Genomic DNA, 18,221 nt, shown 5'->3' with positions numbered 1-18,221 from the left:
GGATATAATTCAGTCAAGACTTGAGTTTTAGATTTTCTCTTTTGATGACCTGCAACATGACTTCCTCTCCCTGTGCTCTCACAATGCTTCGGCGCTGTCTCTCTAACAGTATTCCGGTGTGCAGCGTTCCTTATTTTTGTCAGCACACTGAACCGAGACTGTGACTTGGTGAGGGCAGAAAAGCTTCTTCTTATTTGTTTTCCTAGCATCTTAAAACTTGGTTCATAAGAAGTCCCCAATATTTGTTGAGTAAACCAAATTATTGTTTTGGTTTGGTTTTAGATGACATGTTAGTATCCTATTTCTGACACATTTTTAGAAATGCTATTATAACACAAATAAAACCCCGAATGTGCACAACAGTCAAACCATAAGACTATGTCAAACAGGCTTAGATGAAATCTTTCTAACGTGGGTAGTAGGGTGTAGATCAAGTAAATTTAAAAACCAGTCTCCTATGAGGCGAGGCCCATAGGTAATAACTTTCCTAACTGGCTTTAGACCAACTAAAACCTATTTCTTCCATGGAAACTTCAGCATCAAACTTTCACACAGTGTTTTTGCCTTTTTTTTGATAAAGAGGTACAGCTTTTACTTGAAAGACTTTAACAAAATTTCAACCTTAACAACTTTATTCTTTAAATTCCCTTGAGATAACTAGTTTTCTAGATGGAACAGTGCAAAATTCTGAACCAGGTTTTTGGACTGGGGATCTGATTATGCATTCCTAAAATGCAGTTTTCTTTCGAAGGAGCTCAAGATAAGGAGGTAATTTTAACTCTTCAATGCCTAAACCTTACCTCCCTTGCATCCTTAAACCTGTTACCTTCTTTATTTCCTTCTAAAACTATTTTGAGGAACACTGGCTGAAAAGAATCATGGGTAGGAGGGATTAGTAACTAGATTTTTCTCTTTCTCGTTGTGCCATGCAGTACATGTTTCTTTCAGTTTCCAACTAAGGGACTTTGGCAAATACTCAAGTGAATGGAATAAGCCTAGAGTCAAATTGTTTTAAATGTCAGTTAAAGAGAGAAGTTTTTATGTGTTATAAATCTATTAAGAAATAATGCTTAGGGCTTCCCTGGTCGTGCAGTGGTTGGGAATACGCCTGCCGATACAGAGGACATGGGTTCGAGCCCTGGTCCGGGAAGATCCCACATGCCGCGGAGCAACAAAGCCCGCGCACCACAACTACTGAGCCTGCGCTCTAGAGCCCGTGAACCACAACTCCTGAAGCCCGCGTGCCTAGAGCCCGTGCTCCGCAACAAGAGAAGCCACCGCAGTGAGAAGCCTACGCACCACAACGAAGAGTAGCCCCCGCTCGCCACAACTAGAGAAAGCCCGCACACAGCAGCAAAGACCCAAATGCAGCCAAAAATAAATAAATAAAATACACAAACTTATATAAAAAAAAAGAAATAATGCTTACAGTGAATTATATTTCTAAGACTTATATAACCATTCCTTCCTTTAGGGAAATGGTTATTATGGTAGGGTGGAAAATATCAATACATATAAGGCTCACCCAGAGGGATTTTTCAAGCTATACATTCCCCCTCCACAAATATTCTGATATATTCCTTTTTGTTCTCTCTCTGGAATCAATGCTATAATGAACCACTGACTGCTGTGTGTCATATCCTTTTGTATGTTATGAATTCTTATTTTAGATTTATCAGGGAATGAAGTGTTTCCAATTAGAATTCTACAAAAATATAAGACAACATTTTGTTTAAATTACGTTATTTATTTTTAGATCATCCCTCTTAGTCCTGCATGCATTGTTAGCACAAAAAGTTGAACTTGATCACAACCTCCTTTGAAGAGATATTAGGTACATAATCACCATCTGAAGAGTTTCTTCACAGATGGCCCAAGATTTCCAGGCCTTGGTAACACTGTCAGTAACCTATACAATGTACAATAGAAAAATTTACCAAATATCCTTTGTTTAATGTAAACAAGGCAGGAGGCAAAACAGAGTATTATAGTAACACTATTTTACAGGGCCCAGAAATATGATTATCTATCATGTTTCAACACAACAAGTGTCACAATGACATGCATATTTTCATTAATTGTACAACCCAAAATATAATTACCATATAAATTGTGATTTTAGCACTTCACTGTAACTTCTGTCAATACCTATAAACTTCATAATTAAATGGTAATTGTATATTAATGCAATAATTTATGGAAATATGTTACCATGAATTATGAAGTAATTCCATAATTTGTGCCCCGTAAAATTAAGTGTAATAATCTTTACACTAGCAACAGTGTAAGCAAGCTAAGGATTTTGGTCCTTACAGATATATACACATATATATACACACATGTACACACACAATAATGTACAATTAAACCAAAAAGCTATGAATCCACTCATAGCTTATATATTGCACAGACAGATACATCATGAGAACCTTACATAGTCGATGTGAGTACTACAATGATAATTGGCTGGCTAAGGACACATTTTGAGTTCTATCACGTAAAGAATGTGGCTCATTACTAAAAAAAATAAACCCAAAGACTATACTGTTAGAAAGTTAAAAAAAAAGAATGTGCATGCCCATTTACACCAATGTGAAGCAAGGCTAAAATTCAGTTTGGAATTTGTCATGGCAATCGATTGCTAGGGTGGTACTGCCCACTCAACACAGTGCACATCAGTCACTGTTTTGCAAATACTGAGGAACAGAAATAGCTTTTGAAAGACAGTACACAAATGGCTAGTCATGGAGGACAATGTTTCACCAACAAATCCAACTCACTGTGAGAACTTGTGCTGGCTCTAGGTCTGAACTAAACACGAAGAAGAAAGCAAGGAAAGACAGCAGCAAACTTAGAAGAGAAACAAATTATATCTTAAGCTTTAGCTGATTACAAATCAAAGTCATTACAATAACTTAGGAAAATAATTATCTTTTAAGAAGCAGCATACACACACACAAATATGAATTAAAGCTTCTCTGAGCTTGGTTTCATGGACTAGCCAAAAGGTCCTACGGTGAAATCAAGGGTAAAATCGTATTTGGTTTGAGAGGTAACATCATTGCCATTACACCTATCGAATGCTGCAAAAACATTAAGAAATATCGAATATCTCTTAATGGTCTATTTTAAGTACACCTACATCAAAGTAGACTACAACTACATCTAAAAATGAAGATGTTGCAGCATTCCTTCATCAATAAATACAGCAAACAGAATAATGCTTTCCTATCGTTAGAAATCATTTAAAGAAAATCATGCACAAAGTAACTATCTCCCACCTGTTTTTTCATTGTTTCGTTCAATAAATTTCCTAGAGTGAGCTAACAGAGATTTGCATTAAATTAGAAGTTTAGTTTTTTTGTTGTTGTTTTAACAGTGGTAAGCATTCTAGAGCCAAGAATATTCATAATTTTCAACATTTTGTTGTTCATAAATAGCAAAAACTAACTATAAAATAAATCAGAAAACGAATACAACAAAATTAGCAGTAGGTGTAAAATATGCTTCTATACACACGCTACACGATGTATAGATACAAATATGCTACACAAAACAACTTCTTAGAACGGGCAGCTACAGTTCCTTTCAGGCTGGAAGGTTTGCCTAGTCTGCTCCCCCGAATATCAGTAAATGAAAAGGTAAAGAGGAAAGTGCTGCTGCTTAACATTTCAACTGAAAAAATAAAACAAAAACCCAAGGAAGCTTAAAAGCAATATTTGAGTGATAAGTATCACTTAAAGGAAGAAGAGAAAGTGGATTAGCAAACGCCATTTTGTAAATCAAGTACCAGCAAGCTGTGCACAGCGCAGCTCTGCCAACTACCCACATCACACGTTCCTACACACGTACCCATTCGCACATATACCAATTTACCCAAGTTCTTTCGTATGTAAACAGGTCAGACTTGCTGGTTTGTTTTAAAATCTCTTCAGAATGATTTAAAACAAAAGACTGAACAAAATGGAAAAAAAAAAATGTAAACATTCAGGAGGCCATTGGCATTTTGATTGCTGCCACCTACACGCTACCATGCATTTCAATAAGAAAATCAAATTATAAAGCAATTTTCAGAGAGGGAGGGAGAGAGAGAAAAAAAGGGTCTCAACCCAATACATGTTAATTAGCTTAAAAAATACTATTTTAGTAAACACTACCAACAGTGGGCACATATTCAACATTGTTGCAAAAATGACAAAGTTTAAATAAACTGGGACCCATACATGAAAATCAATCACTAATGAGGCTATGTGCACAAGAGAGTAAAAGAAGGTTTCTTTAAAAAATATATATATTATATTAATCAAGAATTTCATTATCATATTAAATTGTTATTCTTAGAAAAGCTGAAGAAAGTTAATGGTGCTCTACACATGTTTATCTTCTATTATTAATTCATTTGATGGTTCCTAAATTGTATTATTTTCCTCACTTACAGTTTTTTTCAGTATTTTGTTTGATAAGAATTCTGACCTTAAAAAGTTATAAAATTAGGTGTTTTTTTTTTCCTGCTACTTATTAATCCAAAAGAATATAAGCATTTGAGTCCCAGAGAATGTCAAAATGCCTTGCTACCTAAAAGGATGTTAAATTAACAGAAATATCATCAAAGTCATGACATCAGAAATTTTGCAGCTTTTCACACAGGCATTAGAAATGCTTATTTCCTGAAGTTCCTTTGATTGTATCCTGGACTCAAGGATGTGCAACTTTATATCTAGAACCATTACGATAAAGTCAACATCACACAACATTGCACTGAGCGTCCACTCAGTGGGTTCTGAATGGTTCTGTCCAGTTTACAGCAATGCTTCATTTAAAAAGGCTTTTTATCCTCTTGTGGCTGGGTGGAACTGAGGCTTTTTTGATGAAATGCATACAACAGTTCTGTTCCCTTGGTTACTTGCAAGATGCCGTTTATGGTGTGGAGGCAGCATGGTATTTCACAAAGGCGATGGCCGCCAGCTCCTTACAGAACTCTTCCAGCACAATCACACCCTCCAGCAACGTGATGTGCTCGATACTGGGAAGGGAAAGCAGGCAATCAATCAATCGATGCAGGGTATTAGCAGATCACCAAGTTTTGGCAAAAGTTTTAGATAAACAACAAGTAAAACGCTGACTTACATAGGGCCTTCGGGTTCCAGACCAAGTAATCGCTTTCTGACTAATAGAAGCTTGGGAGTAAAATCTTGAATACGCTGGATTCGAACCATGAGGTCTCCAACAACCTGTGTCACAGGGACAAAAGGAGCTCAGTCCCTAAACACCTCCATGGGGATTTTCAGGATAAAAAAATACTCCATTTCCTATTACTAAATGAAGACTGTCACTTTTCACTATTCACATAACAATCTTTGACAAAGGACTCATAGCTATACCTTAAAATACAGAAGTTATATATACCACTTAAAAGAATGAATCTTTATTCTCCACACTCTGTAGTAAAATAATTATTTCTAAACAGTAAATATGTAACATTTTTTATTATGTGACACTAATTACACACAATGATATTACGATGTTAATTGGTCGGATTTATCAATCCTAGAGAACATAACAAAACTGATAACTCACCCTGACGATTACAGAGAAGAGAGATCTACAGCCAGAAGCAAGGTTCACATAAGGGTCCAAAAGGTACTCGTGTATGTGTGGATGAGGGAAGAGAGAAAGTCTAGATAACACTGATGTTACTTGTAAATTGACATCATATGGCTACGGAGAGGGAAAAACCAAAAAGATATTTGGCATTATGTATAATGTATATACCTGAGCACTTAATTTACCATTTCCATTTGTCTTCTTAAGAAAAAGGAAAATCTACCATCTCATTCCTCCTGCTACATGCTCTTCTACAATGAAAATATCTATAACTAAATTAGCTCTAGCTCGCACCACCTTAGTCAAAGTGCATATATCACAGTCCTAAAACTTAAAATAAAAGGTATGCACATAAACATACAGAATAAAATAAATATATAACAAAGTCAGAATGTCTGTTTTATGCAGGTGGTTTTATGTAGTAAAATAGTTCAAGAGGTCATCAAAACTCACCAAAGAGTCATATGTAATATTAATTACAAACAACAGAAGACATTACATGTAAGACCAAAGATAGAAGGGAAGGTATTAAAATCTTTTATAGTAGTCTAGTTTTAGAAATGATAATCCTCGTCTCTTAAATTATTCAACTACTGCCAATTACCAAAAGCATGTATACAACAAAGTCATACATCACAGAACCCTGTCAACAGAATGAAAGTACTTGGGGGTGGAAATAACTACCATATGCCTCAAAAGTGAACGAGAAGATTCAAAAATCATGATTACAGACAGGGATCACCTCCTTTACTGTGCAAGAGCATTAACTCTTCCAAAACAATGTCTGTGTACATCTGTGTATACTTTTTTGTATGTATCACAATTTTACTTGAATTCTGTTTTTTAATATTTAATCTGTTTATTCTTCGTAGGAAGCAGCTTGGAGGTGCTTTACGGAGTATGTGTCAAAATCCAAGCAAAATGCATAATGTACAAAAAGAGTTGCTATTATTGTGCCTAGAACTTTCAACAGAAATCTCTCATCCCTTCCAGTTTTCTTCTTCTAAGCAGCCAAAGGCAACTGAGTGGCTGAAACAAAACCGACTTCAGTGAGAAGGTTGGAAAGAACCTAGGTGACTGGATGAGTGAGAAACAGATGCTGCAGCAGGAGCAAGGGAAAAGTGATTCAGGACCAAGTTGATATTGACAACAGAATCTGAATGTTTTACCCTCATTCACTGAGCAGCTTTTAAGCCCTTGATCGTAATGAATACCAATCCAGAAGTGAATATTTGACATTTAAAGGACAGCAAATGCTTGAGCACGTGCCAGAAGATATCAAAGATACTGTTATTTGAACAAAAACTTAAGTCCTGTGCTAAGGTCCAATTTTAGTCTTTTTTGCTTACTACTAGATACATGAACACAGATTTTCTGAAAGAAGAAAAACTACCCCTAAGTCACTCTTATTCACAATCTAGCCTTAAGCAAGATAAATGAAAGGAGATACGATTCACATTAAACGTAGTCTGAAGGGCATCTTTTCCTACTTGATAATATTTGCAATAGAATAGCCTTCTCCAAGACTCAGTTCAAAACAAACAATGAATTCACATTAAATTGTATTTTAGGCACAAAGGAAAACATTTTAAAAAATCTTTTAAGAAGAACGCATTTGGTAAAATGTGGACAAAATCATTTAAAATACAACGTAAGTACAGTATTGTATGTGACTTCATTTCAGATGGTTCAGAGTTTTAGGTCACTAAATTCTGCCATTTACAGGTACTTAAATAAATTGAGAAAATTTGGCTTCAAACAACTATATATTGCCACTTAAACTCTGTGTTTTCTCTACATGGTGTTTGTTAGTTTGGTTTTAAGCTTTTTTTGAACAAGAATCTATATCTTTGGTTGTTTAAGAAACTTAAGGCTGATTCAGATTATATTTTAAAAATTTGTTTTAGAGTCTTTATTGAATTTGTTACAATATTGCTTCTGTTTTATGTTTTGTTTTTTTGGCCCGGAGGCATGTGGGATCTTAGCTCCCCAACCAGGGATCAAACCAGCACCACCTGCGCTGGAAGGCAAAGTCTTAACCACTGGACCACCAGGGAAGTCCCAGATTATATTTTAATGTTGTGAAAATGAAGATAAATTTCAGCTAGATAGAAACTGTTCTACCGTACTCTGAACTGGTCTTTACTTCACTAGTCTCTTTCTCCTACTTTAAAGTAGTAACTTTAAAACAAGCTGGCCTTTTAGAGGGTTGCAAACAGCAACTGTTTGTATCTATTATTTTGAATCCCTCCCATTTGTACTTTATACAGTATTCACCTGAAATAAAAGTTAACCAGATTTTTCTGACACGTTAAAGTGCACTTGGCCCATTTTTGATTGAGCTCACCCTAAATACAAGATCAGAATTTTGGAACAATAAACTTTGACTTAAAAGCATACTGAGGGCTTTCCTGGTGGTCCAGTGGTTAAGAATCCGCCTGCCAATGCAGGCGACATGGGTGCGAGCCCTGGTCCGGGAAGATCCCACATGCCGTGGAGCAACTAAGCCCGTGTGCCACAACTACTGAAGCCCACGTGTCTAGAGCCCGTGCTCCACTACAAGAGAAGCCACCGCAATGAGAAGCCCGAGCACCACAACGAAGACAACAGCAATTAGAGAAAAGTCCACGTGCAGCAACGAAGACCCAACGCAGCCAAAAATAAATAAAATTAAAAAAAAAAAAAAAAAAAGCATACTGATGTCAGACTTCCGTGGTGGCGCAGTCGTTAAGAATCCGCCTGCCAACACAGGGGACACGGGTTCGAGCCCTGGTCCAGGAAGATCCCACATGCCGCGGAGCAACTAAGCCCGTGCACCACAACTACTGAGGCTGTGCTCTAGAGCCCGTGCGCCACAACTACTGAGCCTGTGTGCCTAGAGCCCATGCTCCGCAACAAGAGGAGCCCCCGCTCGCCACAACTAGAGAAAGCCTACGCGCAGCAATGAAGACCCAATGCAGCAAAAAAAAAAAAAGCATACGGATGTCACCTGCAAACTCAGTCGCAACCCTTTTATTAAAGGCCAAGTACGTAGATGGTCAAAATAATAAGAAATAAGTCAAATTTTTAAAAATCTCAACAACTTGATAGTCTCGGAAATTTCTTATAACACCTGCATTTAACAAGATTTTATATTTTTTAAAGTATTTTAAATTGCTTTTTTTCAGATAATTCTTACAAGCAAATCAAGTAATATCAACTTCACTTTAACAATAAGAAAATGTGACAAACAGCTAAGTTTAGATTAGATTTTTCACCGTCAGAACAGGGACAAGAACTTGGGCTTCCCTATATTCTCCCTGGTATTCTTTACATTCTGCTATGGACTTCCGTTTTTACTGTCTTTTTAAAATCACTAAGGTTAAAAACAATACTAAACACACTATATTTTTCAAAAATTAACATTGTGACAACACAATAGTGTCATGAATACCTGATGTCATAACTTCTCAATTATACATGCAGAAATTAGCTACTTTATTAATTATCCATAGTAATGTTTAATCCCAGCCTGGTTACCCTGATCCTATTAGGGGTATATATGTACTAAGAAAATACAAGCAAACATCACCTTCAGCAAAAACATTTAGAAAAGAAAGAAAATGAAATTAAACCAAGCACGCTAGGCACACCAGGACTCATGATTATCTTTGAGATCCGATTATAATGTCCTTATCCAAAAAGGCTTAGAAAATCAAGGGTTAAAAAGACAGAAGGTTTGAGGCTAGGCTCCACAGCTCACTAAGTCACGTGAACTGAAACTAAGGATTCCTCATTTATACAATAATACAAGGAACTGTCTTGCCTATCATTCAGGATTCTAGGAAGAATAAGTGAGACACTGTGTATGAATCGATTCTGCCCTGTGAAGAGCTATCTGGTGAACGAAAAAGAACTGTAAGCATTTCGGGATATTCTGTCTCCGACAGAATCCTTTTGTGTCAGCAAAAAATGCTCAAGTGTGATGAGGATTCAGAGAGGATCTTTCCACTCAATTCAGAAACTACTTTTTAGGGCTTCCCTGGTGGCGCAGTGGTTGAGAGTCCGCCTGCCGATGCAGGGGACACAGGTTCGTGCCCCGGTCCGGGAGGATCCCGCATGCCGTGGAGCGGCTGGGCCCGTGGGCCGTGGCCACTGGGCCTGCACGTCCGGAGCCTGTGCTCCGCGGCGGGAGAGGCCGCAGCAGTGACAGGCCCGCGTACCGCAAGAAAAAAAAAGAAACTACTTTTTAAAATTTAGATTCCTTGTTAGTGTTTTCGGTCAAAATTTCTAAAGATTACTGACTTAATACTGATTGTTAATGTCTCTTCTGTGTTAGTTTAATCAGATCCAAACTATGCCAAGAGAACCAGCACAAAAACACAACATACTGATGAGCCCCATTACCGGGGAGGTTTACACAGCCGTGATGCATTACAGCATAATACCTTCAGTAGCTGGATTTAAATACTTTGGTTGTTAAGTATTAAAAACCAACCAACAAATCAGCAAACAACGAAACACTAGAAATTCAGCACATGTTGTTAGGAGGTTAAAAGAAAAAAAGGACTTTACTCTGTGTCTTTATTGATTACTATCAGAAACAGTGCTGACTGAAGTCCAACCCAGTGAAACACTTCTTATCATTTCTTTATTTGGCTTTCTGGTTATTGAAGACAGCCTGCTTGTGGAGTAAATTTCTTTTATAACTCCCTACAGTCACATAAACATTTAACTAAAATGCTAAAATGAACAAGTACTTTAATATACAGTTTTAAATTAATTCTAAATTGGCTAACCCAGTTTCCGTGTTGAGGCAAGTTTAATGCCAGATTGTTTTACTTCAAGTGTCCATCCCAGTGCATAAAACATTTCAAAACTCTATCGTCACTTTGTATGTCAAGGAGAGACGGAGAGAGGGATTCTATGGATATAATCCCAAATTCAGTTCTCCTGACAATCAATGGGAGAGACAGAGCAACCTACCGGCCAATGGTGATTTTTATTTACCTTGAATAAGTAAATTAACCTTTTTAAAATTGCATCGCCCCATTTGAAAATGAGTATATTCACAAGTTCTTTGTCTGAAGAAGCAGGTTCATCTGATACTGTTCCATAATTTTAGTGAGACCAGAGCTCTCAAGATTCGATTTGAAATGACATTTAAGGTCTCCTGAATTAAACCTAACAAGTTTCACTCTACCTGTATCTGTACTAACTGTGCTGACTACAAGGCTTTCTAAGAAAGCGCTCCCGGCACTGCCGAAAGGCGTTAGGGTTATTAAGACAATGACCTACAATGAGAAGTAAACACACAACTCTGTTAACAGCTGTCAGGCCAAATAAAAGTTTTAACTAATGAATGCATCAGAAACCCACCAGCTGTTGGCAATCTAGCTTTATGAAAAAGTCATCTAGTGGAAAAAGAAAACAATAAAACTACTTGACTGAAGATGTAAACTAAGATGTGAGTAGAACTCATGGTGAATGGTAACAAAATAATATGGAAATTAATATTTTAAAACTTATTGCTAGGCTTCCCTAGTGGCGCAGTGGTTGAGAATCTGCCTGCCAATGCAGGGGACACGGGTTCGAGCCCTGGTCTGGGAAGATCCCACATGCCGCGGAGCAACTAGGCCCGTGAGCCACAACTACTGAGCCTGCGCGTCTGGAGCCTGTGCTCCGCAACAAGAGAGGCCACGACAGTGAGAGGCCCGCGCACCGCGATGAAGAGTGGCCCCCCCTTGCCGCAACTAGAGAAAGCCCTCGCACAGAAACGAAGACCCAACACAGCCAAAAATAAATAAATAAATTTTAAAACAAACAAAAAAAAAGTATTACCTGATCAAGAATTCTTCCCATTCTGTCAAATAAAACTTTCAAAAAATGACCTTCAAAGAAAGCTGCTTCTAAATTGCACTTTTCCAATGCTTTTGGAGACCCAGGCCACTCCCATCTTAAGCAGACAGCACAGTAGTCCCGGAACTAGGGAGAAATATTTGGATCATTAAAGAAGAACTGAACAAAAACAAATGGAGATTAAATAGAAATAATTTTCCCAAATAGGCATAGAAATCCGCTTGAATGCTAAGTGTCTGCTAGTGTGAGGTGCCATGGAAGAGGGGAAAAGGATGACCCGGATAACACACTGACTGGAGAGAGGCACACGGTCAGGTCACAACCACCAGTCCCAGCACCTTGATGCGAAAGCAGGCAGATTTTAACTTTACCAAAGTACCCCTTTCACTGCTGAGCTTATGCTCTTTCCTTTAGAGGAGTTCAAACTTTTACTTATTCTTGTCACAGATTTAGCGAGTATTTAAAAAGCAAAGCAAGTCTTAGCCACATTTTCAAATCTATTCTAAAATATATATCATATATAAAATAGGGGAACAGATACACAGCACCTGAGAAGGCAAACCTGACTTTGCTACGATGTGTTTAACCCAGGCACGTTGCCATGACTGCCAGGAGGAAACAGGGCTGCTCTAAGTGTCGTCCGAAAACTGTTCCCTACCACTGCTCTTGAGACGAGTACAAAAACTAAGAGCAAGTTTAGAAACTTCTCTTGCAATTTCACTGAGTAAATTTTACATCTGTTCAATCTATAAAATAATCAGGGCTTGTATTTTGTGTTTTTTCTTTTCATTTTTTTATATTTTACAAAAGCATTGGTCAGTGACAGACTGGAAATAAGTGGAAACTGGTCCTCACTACACAGTTTATCAGCAGGATACACAATATGGATTTTTATAAGCACAAGAATATGTCTTATAATAAAAAGAAAATTTGAAAGGCTTCCCTGACATGTAATTTACTTGAATTTAAACAAAAGAAATTTAGAGCATAGTTTTCTTCCATATTTTCTCCCTTTTCAGATTTTCCTTATTCAATAAAGCAAAATTACCTTATCATCTCTAGTTTACAAATTAACTGAGATTAAAACATATTCTTACACAAAGCACTAACTTCAACTTTTAAAAGAAAAACATATTAAAAATGATTAAAAGACAAACTTCTTCAATAATTTGAGTTTTAAACTATTTGTCTTTCAATAGAAAATTTTCTTTATAAAACCACACCCCAATATTTAATAAAGCATTTTTATATTAACACTTCCGAAATTCTGAGCTAGAAAGTAATAGTGTAAATTTTTTCTATGCTTTTTGTGTCTTGTCAAATATTTCTGAAACAATCATAACTGTAATCAGAATATGGAAATGAAACATTACAGAAAGAATCAAAGCAGTTTAAAAATCCAATCAGTACTACTGAGGTTGGTACTACTTTTATTGCCTCTATCTTATTGTTACATGAATGTACTTGCATTACTCTAGTTATTCACATAGTAATGTGGACTTGAATTCAGGCTTAAAGCATCATGAATTAACGATAAGCGCATGCAAGTTAATTATCAATAAGAGCACACTTCAACCCAAAGGATTTAAATGAAAATTAAATGTATATTTTTCTGACTTGAGACATTTCAAAATTTGGAATTTGGTAAAAATGTAAAATGTTACAGAGGGGAAAGATGACTGAGAGAAGGCCATTTAATAACTAAGAGGAGACCTTTGAGAAAGTACTTTCAGTGAGGTGGAAAGCTGGGATGCAGGGGATGAAGAGCCAGCACTTGTGAATTACTGGAGTATGCACAGTGAAGAGGAAAGGGTATATAGCCTGTGGGCTGGAGGCCATGGTGGGCGGTGGGTAGAATTATTTAAAAATCATGTTTTAGATTAGCAGGGGAAAGGATTTGGGGGACATATAATTTCAAGGGCAGGAAGAAAGGGAAGAAAAGGAGTGGGGTGGTGGGGAAGGGACCATAAAGAAATCTTGAGATAGAGACACACAGTGAGTGAAATGCAAAGTCAGGTCACTGGCAAAAAGTTCAAGTGGTGAGAGTGGAGTTCAGGTCTTGCAGAGAAAGGGAAACCTTTGGAGAAACGACTGTGGGCAATGTGACAATGTGTGTGCATTCTTATTAGACTGCATGTCAAAAACTAGTTACTTCTCTTACCTGCCTATGAGCATCTCGGAGGTAGGTGTCATATCCAGTGCCCTCAACATGGTAGGATGATTTTGCTTCATCCGGTACCAGACAGAGAAAACTTAAATGAAAAAATGCCATAATCAATAATACGAATACTCTCCCAATTCAACATCTCTATATGTGTTAAAATACCTAGCAATATCTTCAGTTTAGCCAAGTATTAATGCAAATGGAAACTTGAAAAGTAAATACTTAAATCGTAAGTACGTAAGTAAATTACGTAAGTAATCGTAAACACTTAATCTTGAATCAGCACTACAATTCACTGATTAACTACTCTGTCATTATTTTAAAGGTTTTATTTAAAAATTACTCATTCCACTAAAAGTAGAATCAAGCACAAGAAGACTCGACTCTTTTTACATTACAGGACAATGATCGACTGCCGTGAAATCTGTTAGTCTCAGGAACCTGGCTTTTAAGTAACTGAACCTTCGGTTTTCATGCACCCTAAACCGTGCATCTTACACCGCATGCGGTCTTCTCTAAAGTCACCTCCCAGCACCAGGCATAATCAGCGACAGGATTGCAAAGGAAGGAAAAGAAGAAAATTGCCGGGAAAGGGCACTTAAAAAGAAACAACAACATAAAAACGCTAAAAAAGAAAAAAAAAAAAAAAAAGGAATAGCCCTCGGCTTAACACATGTGAGTACACGGCTAATAAGTTCAATTTGCCAAACTGGAAATTCTCAGTGCTGTTCCAACTGGGAATTACTTAAAATATTTTACATTAAAAATAAGTAGAGGACCTTGAAGGTTTATTTAACCACGACTACGCTGGAGCTTTTCTCTTTTGTATGGATCGTTGCCCCTAGGCCGTCACTAGCTACATAAGCATTTTAAAAAGATGACATTAAAGATTTTAAAGAAGGGAAGACTGAATTCATAACATATCTCTATAATGATCAAGGAGCAGAGGTATCACATTGTTATAAAAATAAGTAAAAGAGATGTAAGTCAAATTAATATAGCAACTCACCTATTTACAATTTTATGGACTTCAGTTTTCCCATCATTTTTGGGGTGGTCTGGAGAAGCAGGAGGTGAAGAACTAAGCCACTCTTGGTTTGACAAAGTGTTATCTGGTGAAATGTCAGTAAACAAAGGATCTTCTTCCAGATCTCTAAGTTTAATTTAACGATGTATAAAAAAAAAATTTATTATAGTTTCTAAACCAAAAGATTCTCTGCTATGTTCTTAGAAAACATTACATGATTTTGCTAATACAAGAATTAAGGAATGAATGTATTTATATTTCTTAGAGAAATTAACATTTTATACTAACATCAAACTCAAGGCTATAATGATTTTGTTAGGTTGAATGACTATATACTGCCACTTGTAATTTAAAGGGACAATAAAATCAGGATATGTAAATTTTATCTTTAAAAAACTTTTAAACTGTTAGAGGTATTTTTTTTAAGAATAAGGAAGGGAAATAAGAGGGGAGAAAATTATGATTCTATATGAAATGCTGAACTCACAGAGTTGGATAGAAACTTACACTGCTCCTGCTATTAACCCATTCTCCACTACATCTTTATCTTCTGGGCACACAGGTTTATATTCTGTATAGTTTCTTTCTTCAAGATTTCTTAGGACCAAGTTGTAAAGAATGTGCTCATTGGGTTTTTGCAAAAGATGTTCAAACATTCTTAATGTCATTATGCTTATCTGAAACCCAAAATGATAAAGAGTAACTGAAAAATAGTTTAAACAAACTATTCTTCTTCACGCTTGCAATTTTCAAAATAAAAAGCCACATAAAAAAAGAGGCTATATTCAAAACATCACAAGTACATCAAAGTCAGTATGTCAAAGAATCTAAGTCCAATTCTAAACCCTTACATAGCTTACCTCATCAGATATGTGATCACAATGTTCAATTAACCTATGTCTTAAAGGATGTCTGCTGATTTCTGCCAGAGTTTCTGGTTCCCTCTGTTCTCCAAGGATGAAAAACACCATTTCTTGAAGCAAAATGTCAGAGGTTACTTGCCGAACAATGCGATGAAGCAGAGCAGTTGATGTCAGAATACCCATCTCAGAACTGGCAAAACAAACACGTAATTAGTGGGCAAAAATAACATGAACACAGTGATTTTTTTTTTTTTTAAGTAAAGAGGCCACTCACGTTTGCATTAATTGAGGTTCCATAACACCAATAAAAAATCTTTCATGAACAGCTTTGGCAAGAGCGACAGCAGCAGTCTAGAACATAGTATAAGTATCATTATCTTTTTTTAAAATGGGAAAGAGATTAATTTATAACATCAGTTAAGCCAGTTTGCACTCTCCATCTGAATTAATGTGAAAAAAAAACTTGCCTACTGACCATCTTGTTGATGGCATATAAACCTAGATTAGACATTAGCTATTGGGTCCTTTACATGTTATCTAAATTTCCAAGAACAAAGACAAACAGGATAAAAATATTATCCCAGTCACTTATTGTATTAACATCTCCCCAAAGAGGAGAAATGGAGGGAGGCCAATGTTACCTTGTGAAGGGTTATGCTATAATACTTAAAGAAACATATGGGCAGAACTTGAACTTCGATTTATTCCAGAGCTGTAATACACACACACACACACACACACGCACGCACACACAGACGTATATATACACTTTTTTGGGGTTTATTTCATTTTATTTATTTAACTGTGCTATCCTAAGACAATTAAGATAATACTTAGGGATATAAACTACTAACTGTGCTATCCTAAGACCATTAAGACGTATTCAAAAATATAAATTGAGGATTCAAATTTTACTTAGTTGATATTTACAGTTTTAAGTTATCAGTAAAAAACAACAAATATTCAAACCTTTTGTGCTTCCTTTATGAGTTGATCACAATAATCAAACCAGGAGAGAAATGAAATTAAGGCTCGTTTTCCTGGAAATGCGGAAGCATCTTCTTTATGACTATATGAGTCCAAGCTATAGGACACAGAAGAAATTTGAAGTCCAAAGTTATCCGAAAGCACTAATCCAGTTCAGTACAAAAGGGGAGATGAAGGCATGCGAATGAACACACAGTATATGATACATTTACACAGGCGACGCTGGATGTCAATCAGAAGAGCGTTTTATAAATAAAAGCCACAGATAAGAGAAAACCTTTTAAATGAAAGTTGTAAATAATTTTCACTCATTAAGTGGAGAGAGACTGAAGCAGAATGGAGCTGCAGCAGAAAAACTATTGAGATAGGTCCTCATATTTCCACCATAAATTTGACCAAGTAACAGAAATGAAAAGTCGGAGGTTCTCAGCCACTAGGATGGAAGGAAAGAAACATAAAGAAGGGACTGCAAGAAGAAATAAATGGTTTGCTTCTCTTCCTGCCTTAAAGTACCACCCAGTAGTAAAGTTAACAAGTGAGTCTGGCAGATGTTAACAGAATACAGGGTGGAAAAAAACAAGTAAGAACCAAAGCAGGGTTAAAAATGCACAGAGAAACAATAACAGGTTATTATGTCAAAATGTTAGACTGCTTACAGGTGGTGGGATTATGGGTAATTTTATTTATGCTGCTTTACAGTTTTTAATAACTTATAAATGTTCCTCAGTAATCATATTTTCATATGAGAATCAAGGGGGGAGCCCTAAAAGCTGGGGGGAAGGGGTGAAACAAAAAGGTAGGAGGCAAGGTTCCACACAGGCAGGCCATGAACTATGAGACTGCCCCAGGGGCAGTGGAGCTGATTTATAAAAGAGAAGATCCCTTCTCTCAGGGTTTTTTGTTTTTTAAAAAATAGTCAGATGGGCTTCCCTGGTGGCGCAGTGGTTGAGAGTCCGCCTGCCGATGCAGGGGACACGGGTTCGTGCCCCGGTCCGGGAAGATCCCACATGCTGCGGAGCGGCTGGGCCCGAGAGCCATGGCTGCTGAGCCTGCGCGTCCGGAGCCTGTGCTCCGCAACGGGAAAGGCCACAGCAGTGAGAGGCCCGCGTACCGCAAAAAATAAATAAATAAATAAAAATATATATATAGTCAGATAAAGTTATTGATCTTAACACAGTTAAGGTCATAATTGATCACTATTAACAGACAGGGGGAAAATAGCTTAACTATGTAACAGATGGACTGTTCCCACGCCAATGCATTCCTGATAACAAATTTTAAAACAAGCCTCAAAACACAATCTTGTTTAATGTTCACTAGCAATGCTGTATTTTCCAAAACTAAAGATTTCTATCATTGCAAAATGGAAATGGATTTAAAAGCATAGGTTTAAGAAGTCACTTTTATGGGAAAACAGAAATAGCAGCTCTTACCCCCAGTTAATTGCTTCCACTGTTTCAATATCTAAGGGGTCCACTGACTGAGGTAGGGCCTTGTACAGGGAGGCCAGCCTGTCTGTGAGCAGTTCGCACAAGCAGGTGCTCTGCGTGAGGCACTTGACGGCCGCTGGCTCTGGCAAACTCACTAACAGCATCAAGCCCTCGCAGGCTTTCACAGCTATTCGGCCATCCTGAGGGGAAAGACACATACCTCTTCAATGCTTGAATTAGACATATATCAGTTTGTTTGGAAAAATTCAACTTAAACGGATTTAAAGTTTTACACCAAAATGAAAATA

General features: G+C 37.0%; 1 protein-coding gene across 1 annotated transcript in view; it reads right to left on the bottom strand.

Annotated features, from left to right (window-relative positions):
* Positions 1–1,726: 1,726 nt before the first annotated feature.
* The window catches only part of FAM160B1 (family with sequence similarity 160 member B1), a 35,873-nt gene continuing 19,378 nt past the window's right edge, over positions 1,727–18,221 (bottom strand). Inside the window, exons 7-17 of the mRNA XM_029245819.1 lie at positions 17,917–18,113; positions 16,466–16,580; positions 15,771–15,847; positions 15,494–15,686; positions 15,141–15,310; positions 14,616–14,759; positions 13,604–13,694; positions 11,425–11,568; positions 5,578–5,718; positions 5,128–5,231; positions 1,727–5,023 (exon numbers count right to left, since the gene is read on the bottom strand). Coding sequence (XP_029101652.1) covers positions 4,918–5,023; positions 5,128–5,231; positions 5,578–5,718; positions 11,425–11,568; positions 13,604–13,694; positions 14,616–14,759; positions 15,141–15,310; positions 15,494–15,686; positions 15,771–15,847; positions 16,466–16,580; positions 17,917–18,113 — 1,482 coding nt within the window. The 3' untranslated portion in view covers positions 1,727–4,917. The remainder of the gene's footprint in view (positions 5,024–5,127; positions 5,232–5,577; positions 5,719–11,424; positions 11,569–13,603; positions 13,695–14,615; positions 14,760–15,140; positions 15,311–15,493; positions 15,687–15,770; positions 15,848–16,465; positions 16,581–17,916; positions 18,114–18,221) is intronic.

Source organism: Monodon monoceros, unplaced genomic scaffold (genome assembly GCF_005190385.1).
Source record: "Monodon monoceros isolate NGI ecotype Baffin Bay Population unplaced genomic scaffold, NGI_Narwhal_1 Super_Scaffold_4, whole genome shotgun sequence".
Classification (NCBI taxonomy): domain Eukaryota; kingdom Metazoa; phylum Chordata; class Mammalia; order Artiodactyla; family Monodontidae; genus Monodon; species Monodon monoceros.
The sequence above is the reverse complement of the archived record's forward strand: the minus strand, read 5'-3'. Positions and strand labels throughout refer to the sequence as shown.